This window comes from Coccinella septempunctata, chromosome 5 (genome assembly GCF_907165205.1).
Source record: "Coccinella septempunctata chromosome 5, icCocSept1.1, whole genome shotgun sequence".
Classification (NCBI taxonomy): domain Eukaryota; kingdom Metazoa; phylum Arthropoda; class Insecta; order Coleoptera; family Coccinellidae; genus Coccinella; species Coccinella septempunctata.
Window position 1 is genome coordinate 37,555,912 of NC_058193.1, and position 14,874 is coordinate 37,570,785.

The following is a 14,874-nucleotide window of genomic DNA, read 5'->3' on the forward strand; positions in this document are numbered from 1 at the left end:
TTTGTTATCTTGCCTGATTCCTCTTTCGGGTATAAAATTTCAATGGAGTTCCGAGGGAATCGATCGATCCCGATTCAAGAGGAAAATGGACTGGGATGTTTAATTGGACTGCCTTAGACATCCAAAAGACACTTCCAACAAAGGACCTCTACAGGATTTCTCCGAACGGAGGCTGTATCGTTTTTCTTCAAGCAGTTACTTCGAAGCAGAAGGTTGTGAGATATAATAAACTGCTCGTTAGGATATTGAATTAATTATCTCCCTTTTCGACAAGCGTCTCGATGCTAGATTGACTTGACGCGACTTGACAAAATCTAAGTCTGAAACGAAAGACTTCAAGATAATTCTAATTCCAAGAGGAAAACGCATTTTTCCCCATCTTACCGCGCTCAATCCCTTTTACCCCTGAATCACAATCTGTTTGGTAACCGGAATGCATACATGTAATTACCATAATTTCTCATTACATCACATGCGCTCAGATTTCCATGACGGTTTCTGCTTATCCCGCGCTTAACTCCTGAGTGCATATCCAGTTTAGCCTTCACAACCTAATTCACCACCCTTTCCCTCTGCTCCTCTGCCGGACCCTTTATAACAACAGAATTATATCATTAGCTGAATGCGCATAGCCAAGTGGTCGTGGACGATGCATTTCGTGATTAAAGAGTTGGAAAAAATGATAACGCTTCGTTATTTTTAGAGTAACCGGGAATTTTTTTATTTCACAAAGTTCGTTCGCTAATATTTTCGAATAGAGAGGACTGATTGTTCTATTCCAGATGTGAATAGGTGGGAGAATAACATAAATTCGGTGCAGCAATGGAATGATTGCTCTACAAAAATTAAATTACGGTAGAGTACATCAGTAGATTAGAAAAAAGTATTGAAGAAATTCATCATGCGATGTAGTTTTCAGTCTACTTCGAGATAGAAACAAATAATCATATAATATCTTTTTTCTAACGAAAAAACAAGGAGGCTCGTTGCCAATTTTCGGTTTTTGTGTTTCGCATCCGTAGCACAATTATTCGCTCGAGCATTTCCTCAATACCGTGCATCGGATCCGGAACGGAACAACAAAAGACAACCCACCCCCATCCGCAATCCAGATAAATAACATATTTTGATTCCGTACGGAAACAATGCGAGGCGACCCCCGGACGAGTCGGCTAGATGAAAGGAAAACGGGAAAGGGGTCGAAACATGGGACGGGGGGAAGGAACGAACGACCCAATAAGCATCGAAAATCGCTGATTCGTAGCGGCACTCGATCCAAACCGGAACTTCCAGCGGGTCCGTGTTATTACTATTCTTATAAGTCGATTCTCTAGGCGCCTCTCTCCCGGACTATTCCCATCGTTACGGGACCGAATTTACATGTGTCCCTGAATATTCAATATACTTAGCGGAATATCATATTGCGAAAAGTTTCCTATTGTGCGGAGGGTACAAATAAAATCACGGAACTATGGGACGTTGTTATCTCCGCCGTTGGAGGGTCAACGACAGCGGCTATACGTCGTGAATAAATTGGACCGGCAGATTTTTTTCTTATGCCCCATATTGAAACGCCGAACGTCCCAACGGAAAGATGGAAATGTGAGGATTGTATATGAACACTAGTTTATCGCTTTTACAGGTTCATTGGAAAAATCCAAAGCGGCCTACGACACTTTAAGCACATTCAGTATTGAATTATTTTTAGGTCAGTCAGATCCATCTTTTCTGAAGACTTTTTGTACATAGTACAACCTACAATTTTCATCTTGACGGGCTCACTCAATTTACATTAGATTAAACACTTCCTTGATGCGATCCATCTAAACGCAAACTGAATCTGCCAATACCATCTCGTCGGAAATAAGCTAATCCGAAACTAAATCTAATGAACGGCAGAAGTTATTCCTCGGAGCAAATCTGGACGAACGTATCTAGACTCAGCAAGTTTTCTGTAACCGCTCGAATTGCACTATTACTTGATTAACTCTGGATAGTTCGAGAAAACCGGATTATCTTGAATTCTAGTTGGCTCATTTCACGATTCAAAAACCAGCAGCGAGAGTTACTTGGGAAATCAGCTGAGTCGGGATATGCTGGCTCTTAAATATTCATTCTGAAAATTTCAAAGGAGATGTTTTTTGGAATATCAGATAAGAGTTTGAAACAATTCTTAGTACGAATTAGTTAATGATTTCAGAACAAAATAAATGAACCCTTCTAACCATTTTCGAATTCCATTTCGAAAAATACCCTGTCCTTTGACAGGCCAAATCGCGTTACACCCATCGGAGCAACTAACAATTAGAAGGGGCAATGTCTGAAGAATACAGCGGGTGGGATAAACTGTTTCACTTCAAGAGTTTAAGAACCCCTATTTTCCACAGCACTCCTTATCTTAATATGTGTTATATTGGGAGTACACTTTAGTGGATCGGTGTTACGACCAACAGAAACATTCTTACTGACGAAAGCTCACTACTACACCCAGAAGATCCTCCTAAACGTAGATTCTCGATGAATTATCGCTTTTAAACCGTTTCACCTAGTATAATCCCAGACTGCATAAATTCTAAATAACAGTAGCCCAGGGACCGAACATTCCGAGTTTGGTGAGACGTTGCAGACTGGCAACATCAAGTTCCTGAAAGTGCAATTTCCACAGCGATTCTAGCCGTGATCTATTGTTCCTTATGTAAGATCGTATTTATAAGCGGGCGCTCCTTTACTGTCGGAAATTTGGCACGCTTCACGGAATTATCTCCATTTATCGCAGAATAAATTATTTAGACTCCACTAAGATAATTAGCGCGATCGGGGGGGATTATGCCGAGATCATGAAAAGCGCAAAGTTCCCCGCTGAAACGGGACGGAGATACATCTCGCACTCCGATTAGAAAAAGATACATTCGTGGAGATATTTCGGCTATTCGCAGCGGAGAAATTTTCGTTTCGGTACGTTTAACTTTAGTATCGATGTTAATGAATTAATCCGCCTTCTTACTGTTAGTGAGTACGACATAAAATGGTCGATGTCTTCGATTTACTGAATTCATTCCAAGACAAAGAACCGGACTGTATACACAAATAACGCCTTATAGATTGATTTGGAAAAAAATTCGATTAACTGCAGCGATAAGAACAGTTAATTCTTCAATTGCAGCATCAAACAACCAACAGATTTACGCAGCGTTTCCTCCGGCGAAATCAAAGAAATAAGGTCAGTTCTCCGGACATAATAAACCACCCCAATAGCGTGTCACGCTCCCTACGCGTAAATCTGAAATCAGAGATTTTCCAGCGTTTTTCCAGGCCTCGGGAATTACGCCTACATCATTTACAACCCGAATTAAAAATGTTGTTTGTTTTCATTACTGAATTATGTCGACGCCTTCGAAATTTTAAACCAAGTGTGTCGTGACGCCTCGGTATTTAAAACGCGTATTGCGTGAGATCGCAAACGTTAATATGTCAGCTCTCCTTGTTCTCACCGGGAGAGGTCGATGTTTATTTCATTCCTGTCTTTTCACTTTTCATGAGGAATATGACGATAGTGAAAAGATATCGCGTGAGTTTGCAATTAATGTGGATAGTAATAAAATCATTTTCAATGTAAACGAAAAAAAAATCGCATTCAATTCAATAAAACGCCGTGGGATCGCCCCCCGTAGAATAGAAATCCAAGTTTGGGGTTGAAACTTAGGCCGCAAGCTGTGAGAAGACCATAACGCACACTTGCACACCACCCTCGATGCCTTTTATCGGTGCGATTTTCCATAACAAATAGCCGAGACCTGACTTTGGGGATACGTGATGAAGCAACCATCTCCGAAATGAACCTATCGGTTATGTCGTGGATGATAAATAAGTGGCGTATTGCTTCAACTTGCCACATCTTTATCTCGAACTGTTTTCAAGATATGATCTCTAGATAAAATTAAATCGAACGATAAATACTCAGATAAATTATAATTATTGGGTTATTTCGAAATCGAAATACGAAAATTAATTTTTTTTCTCAACAACGAACTGAAATCGAATGACAGCCCCTCGTTAAAAAAATGATCCATTCGGGACGGCAGAACTTTTAACAGCTTTCGGAATGGCGTGACTATCATTCATATTTCCAATTCGAGCGATCGCGGGCGAACGCAGAATGCTAATCATAACCTGCATAAGGACTCCCAGGACTACTTAGCGGGCGAAATGGGGCTCCGGGTCCGATAAACGGCAGTTGAGCATCCTGAGAGTCATACATTCAGCTGTTATCGGGAACGCAGAAACATTATTGCTCTTTCACAATAGCTCCCTAATTTCCTGAACCCAAATGCGACATAATACCCGAAATAACAGTTCCGCGACAAGAGGACCGGCTACTAAAAGCTTTTCATGGAAATTCAACAATTATGCGAAGGTTCAAGACGTCTACCGGATCCGAGGGAAGAATGGATGGTTTTTATGCGAATAATTATGAGAGCTTCAGCGGTGTTATTAGCGATTCGCCAAAATGTCTCCTTTGAGACATCCGATTTGACAGATGCATTTGTGAATTGTAATATTTTCGTACTTATTGAGGTTGAATCGCACAGCGTTATGTGTTGAGGGAAATTCCCTTAAAAGAAAAATTTCAAAACCCGATTGGTAGGTGGAACCGACAGTCGGTGACACTGAAACGACTTCTTGACTCGTCACGGAAATCTGCTATAAATAGCGCCGGAAATGGATCAAACCCGTCGTTTTTCACTGACAGTTCGGCGTGGGGAACGTCGAAAATCGAACGGATGCTAATCTGTACGCGTTTTTGCACGTTCCGAACAAATAATCACAATATATTATGTCCCACACGGCGAATTGACATCCGTATCGACTTTTGCCACGATTGGCTCTAATGACCCGAGCGTTACGATTTTTTTTTTCATTTCGATGGCAGAGATATGGATTCGGAATCCGAGTTGATTGCGTGAAACGAACCGGAGTGAATGAAAAACGCGAAGATCGATGCGATCCTCACGTGAATTTGAAAAGTTTTATGGATTAAAATGATTGTTTTCATGTTGCCAAGGCTCGGCGTCTGTATTTCGAGAATGGTTCGAATTTGTCCATTTCGTTCTGCATTTGAACATAGCGATTGACATAAATGGAATACAGTTTATTGAATTTATCACAACAATGTTTCGTACACATATGACTTAGGACTGGGTGATTAAGAGATCAAAATTTAGGAAAAAAAATTATGTATTTAAATATTTGAATTCAAAAGGAGTTGATGATAATTATAAATGAAAATATGGTTCATCCAAATGTAACCCTTAGGAAAACAGTTGTTCAAACAGTTAAGACGTAGACGGGATAAAACGTATACAGGCTCGTGTCGTTGACGTTTTTGTGACGGCCGATGTAACGTTTATCTCACGAAGAACCGGGAGAGAGTAACGCGAAACGTCTTCCCGGTAATGTTTTCTGACAAAAGTTATAATTCGAAGGATGCATCCGTCGCGGCGTCCCCGGAGAGTGATCTGGCGTCGAGATCCTTCTGGCTAGAAGGGTCCTGTTCCTAATTAGATGTAATATTTAACGTAGTTTTTAATCGTCTGTTTGCCGCACAAACAGTCCCGCCAAGGGCGCTTTATTTTAGTTAGCGAGCAGTTTGCTCAACTTATTACAAATTCTCGACTATTTAACTTTTCACGACGGAACTCCCAAATGACACTTCTGAATTCCAAACTAGTCGAGTTAATATACCAGGAAAAACTACTGGATTCTTTATGTTACTTCTGCTGAAGTTACCTCGCAACTTTTTTACAGATTTTCCTTTTATCAGCGCGATGGGAACATTCCGCCTCAATAAATCAACAACTAAACAAAGTTTTACTGTGAAACGAATAAGAGATCCGGAAAAATGATGGCCGAAATTACGTGTCCAAGTTGGGGCTTTTCGGTCTGGCCGTTCCGCAGCCTGAATAATACATCGATTCCTCGGGACACACCATTAATTTTTTTTAGGGGCGTTCACGCGGTATTGTACGAGAAGAAACGATTCATCCCAGGCAGAGCGTCTGGGAGTGGTATTGAAAGTGACTTATGGAAGAGGCTGCACTTCATTTTCTACGGAATACAGTTTTCCAGATTGATGCTCACGAAATGGACCGGAAAAATTCCGACAAACTGTTTCAGTTTATCAGAACTCGAAATTATCTGAATGGTCGGCTAAGGGAACGATCACTTTATGTGACTATGTATGGTCTATATGTTGGGCATAATGTAGAGTCGAGCAAGTTTCGATTCTCTTTCTACATCTCCTCGCATTTTTGACAAGATGTTTTTGGGATTATACAATAATTTGAACTTTAAAATCTGAAACAAAAACGGATTCTAAAATCTTAAAACCTGAAGCTCCGTCCATCCAGAAATGCACCGGTAGAGCAAATAGACTGCAGAAACAACAACGTATCTCCAATTGAACGCCGGTCGTTGTAAATGAACGATTCCGCCAGGTTAATTAGCCCGATACAGGTGACCCTTGCGGCACTTGTTCCATGCATAAATTGCGGTGCAAAAGGTGACGGGCGTCCAGTAGTGTGGCCTCATTAAGCCCGCTAAATTTAGCGCCGTTCAGCTATTCACCCTGATTACTTTCGAGACCAAATTGAAACTACCGGTGTGAACTTTTCGCTTACGCATTTCGGCGACGGCCAATTAACCTGATTGCTGTCCGGGTTGATTCGTCGGAAGGAAGAAATGTGATTGTGACAGATCACCGATAGCTATAGAGAGGCTACAAGTATACTAACCGACACAGAAAACAAAACAATCAATTTTTTCAAACACGACGAGAAAGAACACTGTCGACGAAGTTCATCATCACAAAACAGTTCATATCATGGAATGGTGTTTATATCGATATTTTCCATCATCCGACGCTATTTTTTTCAAAGGTGCTACTATCAGAAGGGATATATGGTACCCCAATGTTGTAATAATTTTCAAAACCACTTCATTTCAGCAAAACAAGAAATGGGTAAACGCTTTTTTCGAAAGGGATCTTGTTGATCCAAGGAAATTATAGAATCAGACTCCTTACACCACTATCTTCTAGCCTTATCCTGAGCTTCTCTCGGGAACTAGAAGTAAAAAAGTAATCTGATACCTTCCGCCCCCGTACGAGTTCCGCAATGAACAATGGCAGTAAGAAACATCAAAGTCGGACTGAATCTATTCATGAACGGCGAATAAATTTCCCGTTGTAAACATAGCCAATGAGCTGTTGAAGCGGCGAAGATCCCGGCGGAAAAACGGGTTATCGATAACTGGAACACGACGTCGTCGGCTACATCTCACGACGCCTTAAAAAAACCCGGGCTATCTTTTGTTTACTTTCCGAGTCCGCTTTGATGTTCATTCAATCCTGAAACTTTACAGGAGCCTTTGTTCGGTGTTTAGATGTTTCGGAAATATGTGAACTATCTCGAGGAACTTTGTTCTTAGTTTTTGTTATGTGATCGCGAAGATGCGGCTGAATATTACGACCATCGGCATTTCCGATAAGTTGCAGGTAGACTACACAATGTAGTTCAACACAAAAAGGCATATGAGAATTTTTCAAATAAATATGAAGGGATGTTACTTCCTACCCTTGATCCGAGTAGAGTATCTACCTTCTTATACAAAAAATCAGCCTTGTATCAGATAGGGGAAAGGTCTTTCTACGGCAGCAGGTTGAAATGAACTCGAAAGAACCGACCACGTTTAAAACAACCCTCATGCCTAAAAACCGCCCGCAAATACCTTAAAAATACATAAGCAAAACGTAAGCACTTTGAGAAAAATAGACAATATAAAGAGAGTAAAGCTGACAGTCGTCATAGAATAATGAAGTATAATTTTATTTTTTGTTCTTTTCTGCAGATTAATGTGCATTCTCTTACGGAACTTTGAAAGGAGGAAAAAGAAATTCCATACAGACAGACACTTTCTCATCGCATGGTTTAACCAGGTAACTTCTTGTTGGGGTTGTATGCCCCAATTTTCACATTCGAATAAATATTCTACCAACCGAGTGCAAATTCTTTTTATTTACATTCCTTCCCATGCCCTTAATCATTTAATATGGGGCATTACGAATGGATATAGGAACACGCATAACTCATTTGTAACAAGAGTAATACAATGCCGGGTCTTGGTCATTAGTGCAAATATAGTTTGTTCTTAGTTAAGAATAATTATAGTCAAGTGTAATTAAGCTCGAATAAGGACAAGCAACCACGCATTTTTCTCCGAGTATGAATAAGCGCTGCATTTCCACATTTTTCTTAATGGGACATTGATCGGATACGGAACAAATGTCGAGGATTTAATGAAAGTTGAAAGCATTTTTAAATCTACATAAATTACTATTTGTACGATTCGGCATATAAATACTTTCAAATAAGAATTACAATAACGAAAAATGTACGGTAATGAAAAATTCTGTCTGTCTGAAATTCCTTTTTTTTTTCTTTTCAATGACTTTGGAATTGAATTCTTCCCTTATGCATAATACAGTTTCGGTATTCGTTCAATAAAATCCGAAATGATGAGTTTATTCAGCGGTTGGAGACAGTTTCAGATTGAAGACTTGACTAAACTTCAATGCATTCTAAACGAGCCAAAGAATACTAATATTTATGTTAAGTTTGAATATTGGCTATTCTTATTATGCATGTATCTTACTCAAATCATGTACAGGCTCACGCCTCCGTGATTACTGTTTATACCTGTATTTCACAGAATAAACTATATTATTATTATATTTATTATTATTATTATTATTATTGGCGTCAAAAATGGATTTGGCCGATACTTGAAATTCAGAATTGTATATAACATCAACAAGAGTTGTTTGACCGTGACAGGTGTTTAGCTATCACAGTGACACTTTCAGTTTATCTTCACCTACACTTGAAGATGCCACTGTGATAGTCAAACAACTCTTGTTAGTTGGAAAAAAAACAGGAATACATCAGATTTTTTCCGTTCAACTTACTTGCATTGAGAGGTATCGCCGAAAGTTGCGGTTGTTGCATGGAAGACACGTGGTGATGATGGTGATGCTGAGGCCCCTGCATGGCCCTCCCGATTTGCTGATAATTCCCCGCAGGACCATGGTAAAGCACATGGTGACCGGTGGCCCCCGGGTGTTGCCCCCTGTACCCCGCCACTGCGTAATATATCGAACTTCACTGCGTAATAACGGCCCTATTGTAGAACATCACGGACGGATTTAGCTTTTGTTTAAGATACTTAATATGCTCACTCTCTCATTCCTAAATTTTCCATTGTTAATATTTGGACATATTTCTGCATTTTATAGGATCCACGAGCAAACCGATAGATCCTCAAAAATGCAGTGCATTTACGAATTATTTTTTTTTTTAGAAAGTAATAAATGTAGCTTCTGAATTCTCGTAAGAATATGAATGGAATTGTGCATAATGAAATACTATTCGATAGCATATACTTATGCACATCGATGTAAATCAAGATTTAAGAACATTACTGATTTATTCCTACCCTAATTCCAATAATTTTCTGATTGAAAAGTATGTATTTCTTTTTACTCTCACAAAAATTACATATATATCTCAACGAACTACAAAGACGAATGTTTCAAAACAAACTGCGGCATACACGTGTTACAACAGAACATAATTGATGAATAAATTTCTTCTACTTTTGAAACTATAATTCCAAATGAAAAAATATATTTCTTTCTGCCAATCAATTTTATTTTTCAGGAGTTATCGAGGGACGTCTAGATGATGATAAAACATATATTTGTTTAATTTCTTTTGTATATGTAGTGTCTGTATGAATAAAAGCAATCGATTTCACAGAAATTATTATTTCTCTCCTGCGAATATTTTGTTTCTTTATTTTGAACACCGATGTAAAAACTTTATGATAATCAATACTAATGATTGTCGATTTCCTCAACTCTTATAATGATTCTTTATTGTCTACTCTACACTCTTTCAAGTCACGACAAATCGTTCGAAAAAATGTTTTATCCGGAATAAACGAAGAGCCTGCGAAACAGCTATTCTTCTTTCAATTTATAATACAATATTCTGACTCAAAGTGAAAAAAGATAGAGAAAAACTAAAAATAAATAAGTAAATTTGAGAAAATTTCAGTTGCAGAATGCAATTTCAACATTTAGGTTCTCGAAACTCGTTCATGATTCATTGAGAATATAAAGAAGTCATAATAATGAGGAAGGGCCCAGTTTATTTTGAAAAAGTTAATAAGATAAACAATAATTTTTCGACTTTCGGGTCCCGCTAAAAAATTTTGTCATTAGCTGCCTACAATTTAAGGAGAAGCTCTCAATCCTTACGAATTCCGTTTCAAATCTTTTACACTACCCTGTATGTGTATGTTTCTCTGCCTAGTATTTTTGATAGGATTCAGATTTCGTAAATGGTCCTCAGACGAATCGTAAATGAGCTATAAACGAGATGAGCAGTCTTCACCCTTGAATGAAAAATGCGGTAAAAATTTTTATCAATCTAATTCAGAAGCCACTTTATAGCGATCTCTTATGAGAATAGCTGAATCCGAAAATTTACCAGCTTTCACTGCTGTTCAACGAAAAAAGTAACGCGAATATCGAAGAGCCTACAAGAACTTGTCACAACGTCGAAAAAATCGACTGTTCGCATCACAATCAGATAAAAAAAAATCGAGAATGTTCCGATGGACGCAAGGTATCGTGGACGATCACGTGCTTGGTCTGGCCGGATATCGCGGCGCTTCCGTATGCGAGAGCGGCGTAGCGACGACTGGCGTCCTTCTGGAGACGCCGTCGACGGGAGGGCCTCGTGGTGCGCACCCTCCCGGTCATGACGGAGGCACCTGGACTCGCACAACATTTCGACTTGTCGAAGGTCTACTGACACGCTTTGAACTTGCCGGAAGCGGACCCCCGAATCGAAAACGGCCCTGCATGGGGTCGAACGGAAGGATCATTTTGAAGGTAGCGCCGGATTGAACGAAAAACACATTAACCGAATATTTTAACTGTTTTGTTCGTAAAGGGAGAAGGATTTGACCTTGTTTGTCGGTTGAAAAATGTAATTGTTTGACATTATTTCAAATGGCTCACATAGAAACTGTGAAATAATGAATCATTTTCAATCATACCACAAACCTACTCTTCAAGAAACACCTAATGAAAAAAAAAAAACAGAAACTGACGAGTTCAGATTCTGTAGGGAGGTGAAAGAAACTCCAAATTACATAATAATGGACGAAGAGAGAAAGTAACCTCTCCTCGATACAACTCTGGCACTGTAGGATGGACCTATAGATGGTGGAAGGCACAATAGACTTTTATTTTCATCATAACTAAACCTTTCACACGGAAAACATCTGTTATCTCGATGAACTACGAACTGTACCAAAACCAAGGTAATCCCCGATAGATCGAACAACTTGATCGGTTGCCAAATGCACGTAGAGTTACATTAATTAATTGGAAATCTATTTTCGATCGGAAGGTTACAGGGTTTACTGGAACGGTAGACACTGTTCCTTTTTGGAACAGGTCCTCTAAAATTAGAATGAATAAGATGCAATACAATAATAGAGCGGAAAAGAGGCACCTATTTGAAGTCGTTCTATTTCTAGACTCACACATTTATATAAACAAGGTAATTCTCGGATACTATTGAAGAAAACATGAGTAGATTTGTTAGCTGTTTGTAAAAATGTTATCAGCTTTTACTGCTAAATTCATTCATAATCGGAAATAATGAAACCTTCCAATGTAAATTAATCGAATCTTTCGGGCCGTTTGGTTTTTTCGACAGTTAATTCTCACCAAATATTTTTATGGATTATTCTTTTCAGGGGTCATGATAAACCATGATTCACACAACCCATTCCACAGTGAGGTAAACTCGAGACAAAGTTCCAACTTCGTCAAAGTATACTGAAAAAAAGTAGCACAACCGGAAAACAATAATTTCTCCCTGAAAAAAATCTACAAAAAAAAAAAACAAAATTACATCCGCGGCCCAATATTATATCCACGATATGCGGTCGTCAAAGAAAAACACTCACGGACACTGAAATTACCGAAAATGATCGCTCTAAGTTATGCAAATTATACACGCTGATCAGGATCGTAAAGCACCCAAAAACGGGGAAGCATTTTTAGACGTCGACGACGTGTATAATTTCAAGCATGCCCCCTCAGACGCGGCCGGAACCGCAAATTGTTTTTAAATAAGGAACTATTTCATTTCAGACATTTCCGGTCATCCCCTATTTCGTGAAGCTCATTATTTTGTCACCGGACCGTGATTTTCTCTTATTTAGTGCCGTCTGGTCGTTATTTTCTCAGGAAATTCAATTATCCGGATATTTCAACACGAAAACGATGATAATAACAACCGCATAGTGGGTGATCCCCCGCTAGTTCTTCGTGCTTCATACTGAAACAGGGTCGGACTCGATGACGATGTACTGGTGTGAAAAAAAGTCATATTATCAGATCAGGATAGAACTGTTTTCAAGTGGCCACTGTAAAGCTGTAGGTATTTTTCGAATATTTACTTCAAGAAGGGGTTGCTCTTTGAGTATATGTATCACATTCAGATCTACCATGATTTTTTTGAGAGTTACGCATGTCGAAAGTTGAATTCAGAAAAAATCTTAAAAAGATGAGGTAGTTTAAAAATTCGTCAAGACCGAACGGTTGCACCGAGATCAATGAAACTCCGAGACTTATTACTGGAAGAATTGCTTCTCGAGAACTTGAGGAAATCATGACAAATATCAACCATAACCTTATGTATCAGAACCAAAAATCTCGGCAAGGTTCACTGAAAAATATTCAATTCACCTCTAACTTCACAGACGTTTCCAAGCTATTACAAATATTATAATTAAATACCGGTTACCCCAACAAACCCATAACATCACACATTCAGGAATAATAAGCACCTTGAATTCGACAACATCTTATAAACCTAAACATCATGAACAACAACGAAAAGCTAGAGGCAACTTTCTGGAGGGTTGTTTCGTCGGTTGGAACCCCTAATTAGAGTTTGGTTAATTTTTAGGAGCATTAATGATGAATTACTCTCGTAGATTAAGTTTACATAGTTGGTGGCATTTGGTAAATTATTCATAATTGAAGTTCAGATTTTATTCCTTCGTTCTACACCTATCGTACAAAATTAAACATGTGTTCTATAACGAAATGGTCATTTGGCTCGATCTAATCAGTTTTCACGCCAGCAGTTAACACCGCATAATCCAATAGATTATATGTTGTCCCCATATAATAAGGGCAAATCGTATTTATGAATTGTGTGATACGAAATTTAATATTTCATAACTCAACAACTAACTGAGCTGAAGCCATGCGTTGGACCGTATCAAACTGAGTGAAATTCGATCAATATTTTCGAGATTTTTAAAGGGAAATATAATTCTTTGTTCACAGTTGGGGTTCCTTATTGGAAATAATGAATCTCGCAAGTATAGCATATCCATTCTGCAGATTTTATGTTTCACCACTCTATAATCTAGCGAATTAGCCTATTCTGATAGAACACACGTCGATCTGGATGAAAAATGGCGATGGCGATTCGATTTTCGAGTGGTCCGAAGCAATTCGGATCTCCGGTGTCTCCGTCGATATGAGAAAACGATAAATTATTTAGGGCGAAGCGTCTTTGCGTAGTCCGTAGACCGGAAGAAGATCACATCGAGCTGATTTACGATTGAAGACGGCCGTAAAACCGAGTGGGTCATGAAAATGGCGGCGTAAGGCAGGCTTGACTACTTACTCCGATCCCAGGCGAAAATAAAAAGTTCCTACCGGAAGAATTATCAGTTTCGAGTGCTAGATCGATATTTTAGGCTCACAAGTTTTCCGGTTGTAGTTTTCGGATTAGTCAGTTTTTTTTTAAGATGAAATAGCCTCACTCTGCTATTAGTTCTATAGAAAAATGCTATGAGTGATGGTTTTTTCTTGATTTACATTTGTCCGTAAAATTTTTGGTCGACCCCATAGGAAAGTGTCGGGGAATAGTGCTAAAGGCTAAAACCTTATGAATCTCAAGATATATCGAATATTTCATTCAACGAATATGGCAGCTGCGCGTCTCACTTCCAGTTGCATTCTTCTCAACTGATGCAGTTTATTTTACGCAAACCACCATAGTAAAATCAGGAAGGTTAAATTGGTATTTTTCGTTTTACGAGGTTGAAGGATTTAAGATGGACTCGTAAACTGATTCGATTTCTAAAGTTTTGAGCAGGTAATTCCGGAACACTTTATGGAGCACGTTTATTGCAGGTAATCAATGCCGGTTTATCGACGTCGTATAGATCAGTGTTTAGAAAAAAGCCTTGCATTTGAAGCCTTGCAAATTGATAAATTTCAAACGTGTGTTCTCCATCTATAATAGAGCCATACCATACCTCAAATAGTGATTCGTCAATCATTCCTCAACCGTTAAATACGTACATAACGACAGCAACAAAAATCCCAATCAGAAACCTCCATTAGTACATATATAACGACTATTCAACGACCTAATTCTTCCCTATAAACCAGGTGAATACGAATTATGTCCTAAATCATAAACGTCGTAAAACGAGAAAAAAAAATCAAGAACGTCATAAAAAATCGTATCGCCTGCGGAATGTTTAGTGTCTGCGGACTGGCATGGAAATAAACCCAACGTAATCCGCCAGCTGGCCAATCCATAAACTCTCCTCCTCTTAATTCTGACAGAACGAAGAGAGATTAACGCGGACATAAAAGTTAATCAACGAAAAATGCTTCCTCTCTATTTCAATAACAATTCAATTTCG

The 14,874-nt window shown here is 38.8% G+C and overlaps 1 protein-coding gene across 5 annotated transcripts in view; it reads right to left on the reverse strand.

The window, feature by feature from the left end:
- LOC123312832 (calmodulin-binding transcription activator 1) overlaps window positions 1-14,874 on the reverse strand; it is a 129,140-nt gene that overhangs the window by 24,108 nt on the left and 90,158 nt on the right. Inside the window, exon 1 of one of the 5 annotated variants that reach the window (XM_044897351.1) lies at window positions 9,023-9,288. The exons of the other annotated variants lie outside the window; for them this stretch is intronic. Coding sequence (XP_044753286.1) covers window positions 9,023-9,104 — 82 coding nt within the window. The 5' untranslated portion in view covers window positions 9,105-9,288. Of the gene's footprint in view, window positions 1-9,022; window positions 9,289-14,874 lie in introns of those variants that run through there. 5 annotated transcript variants of the gene reach the window in all.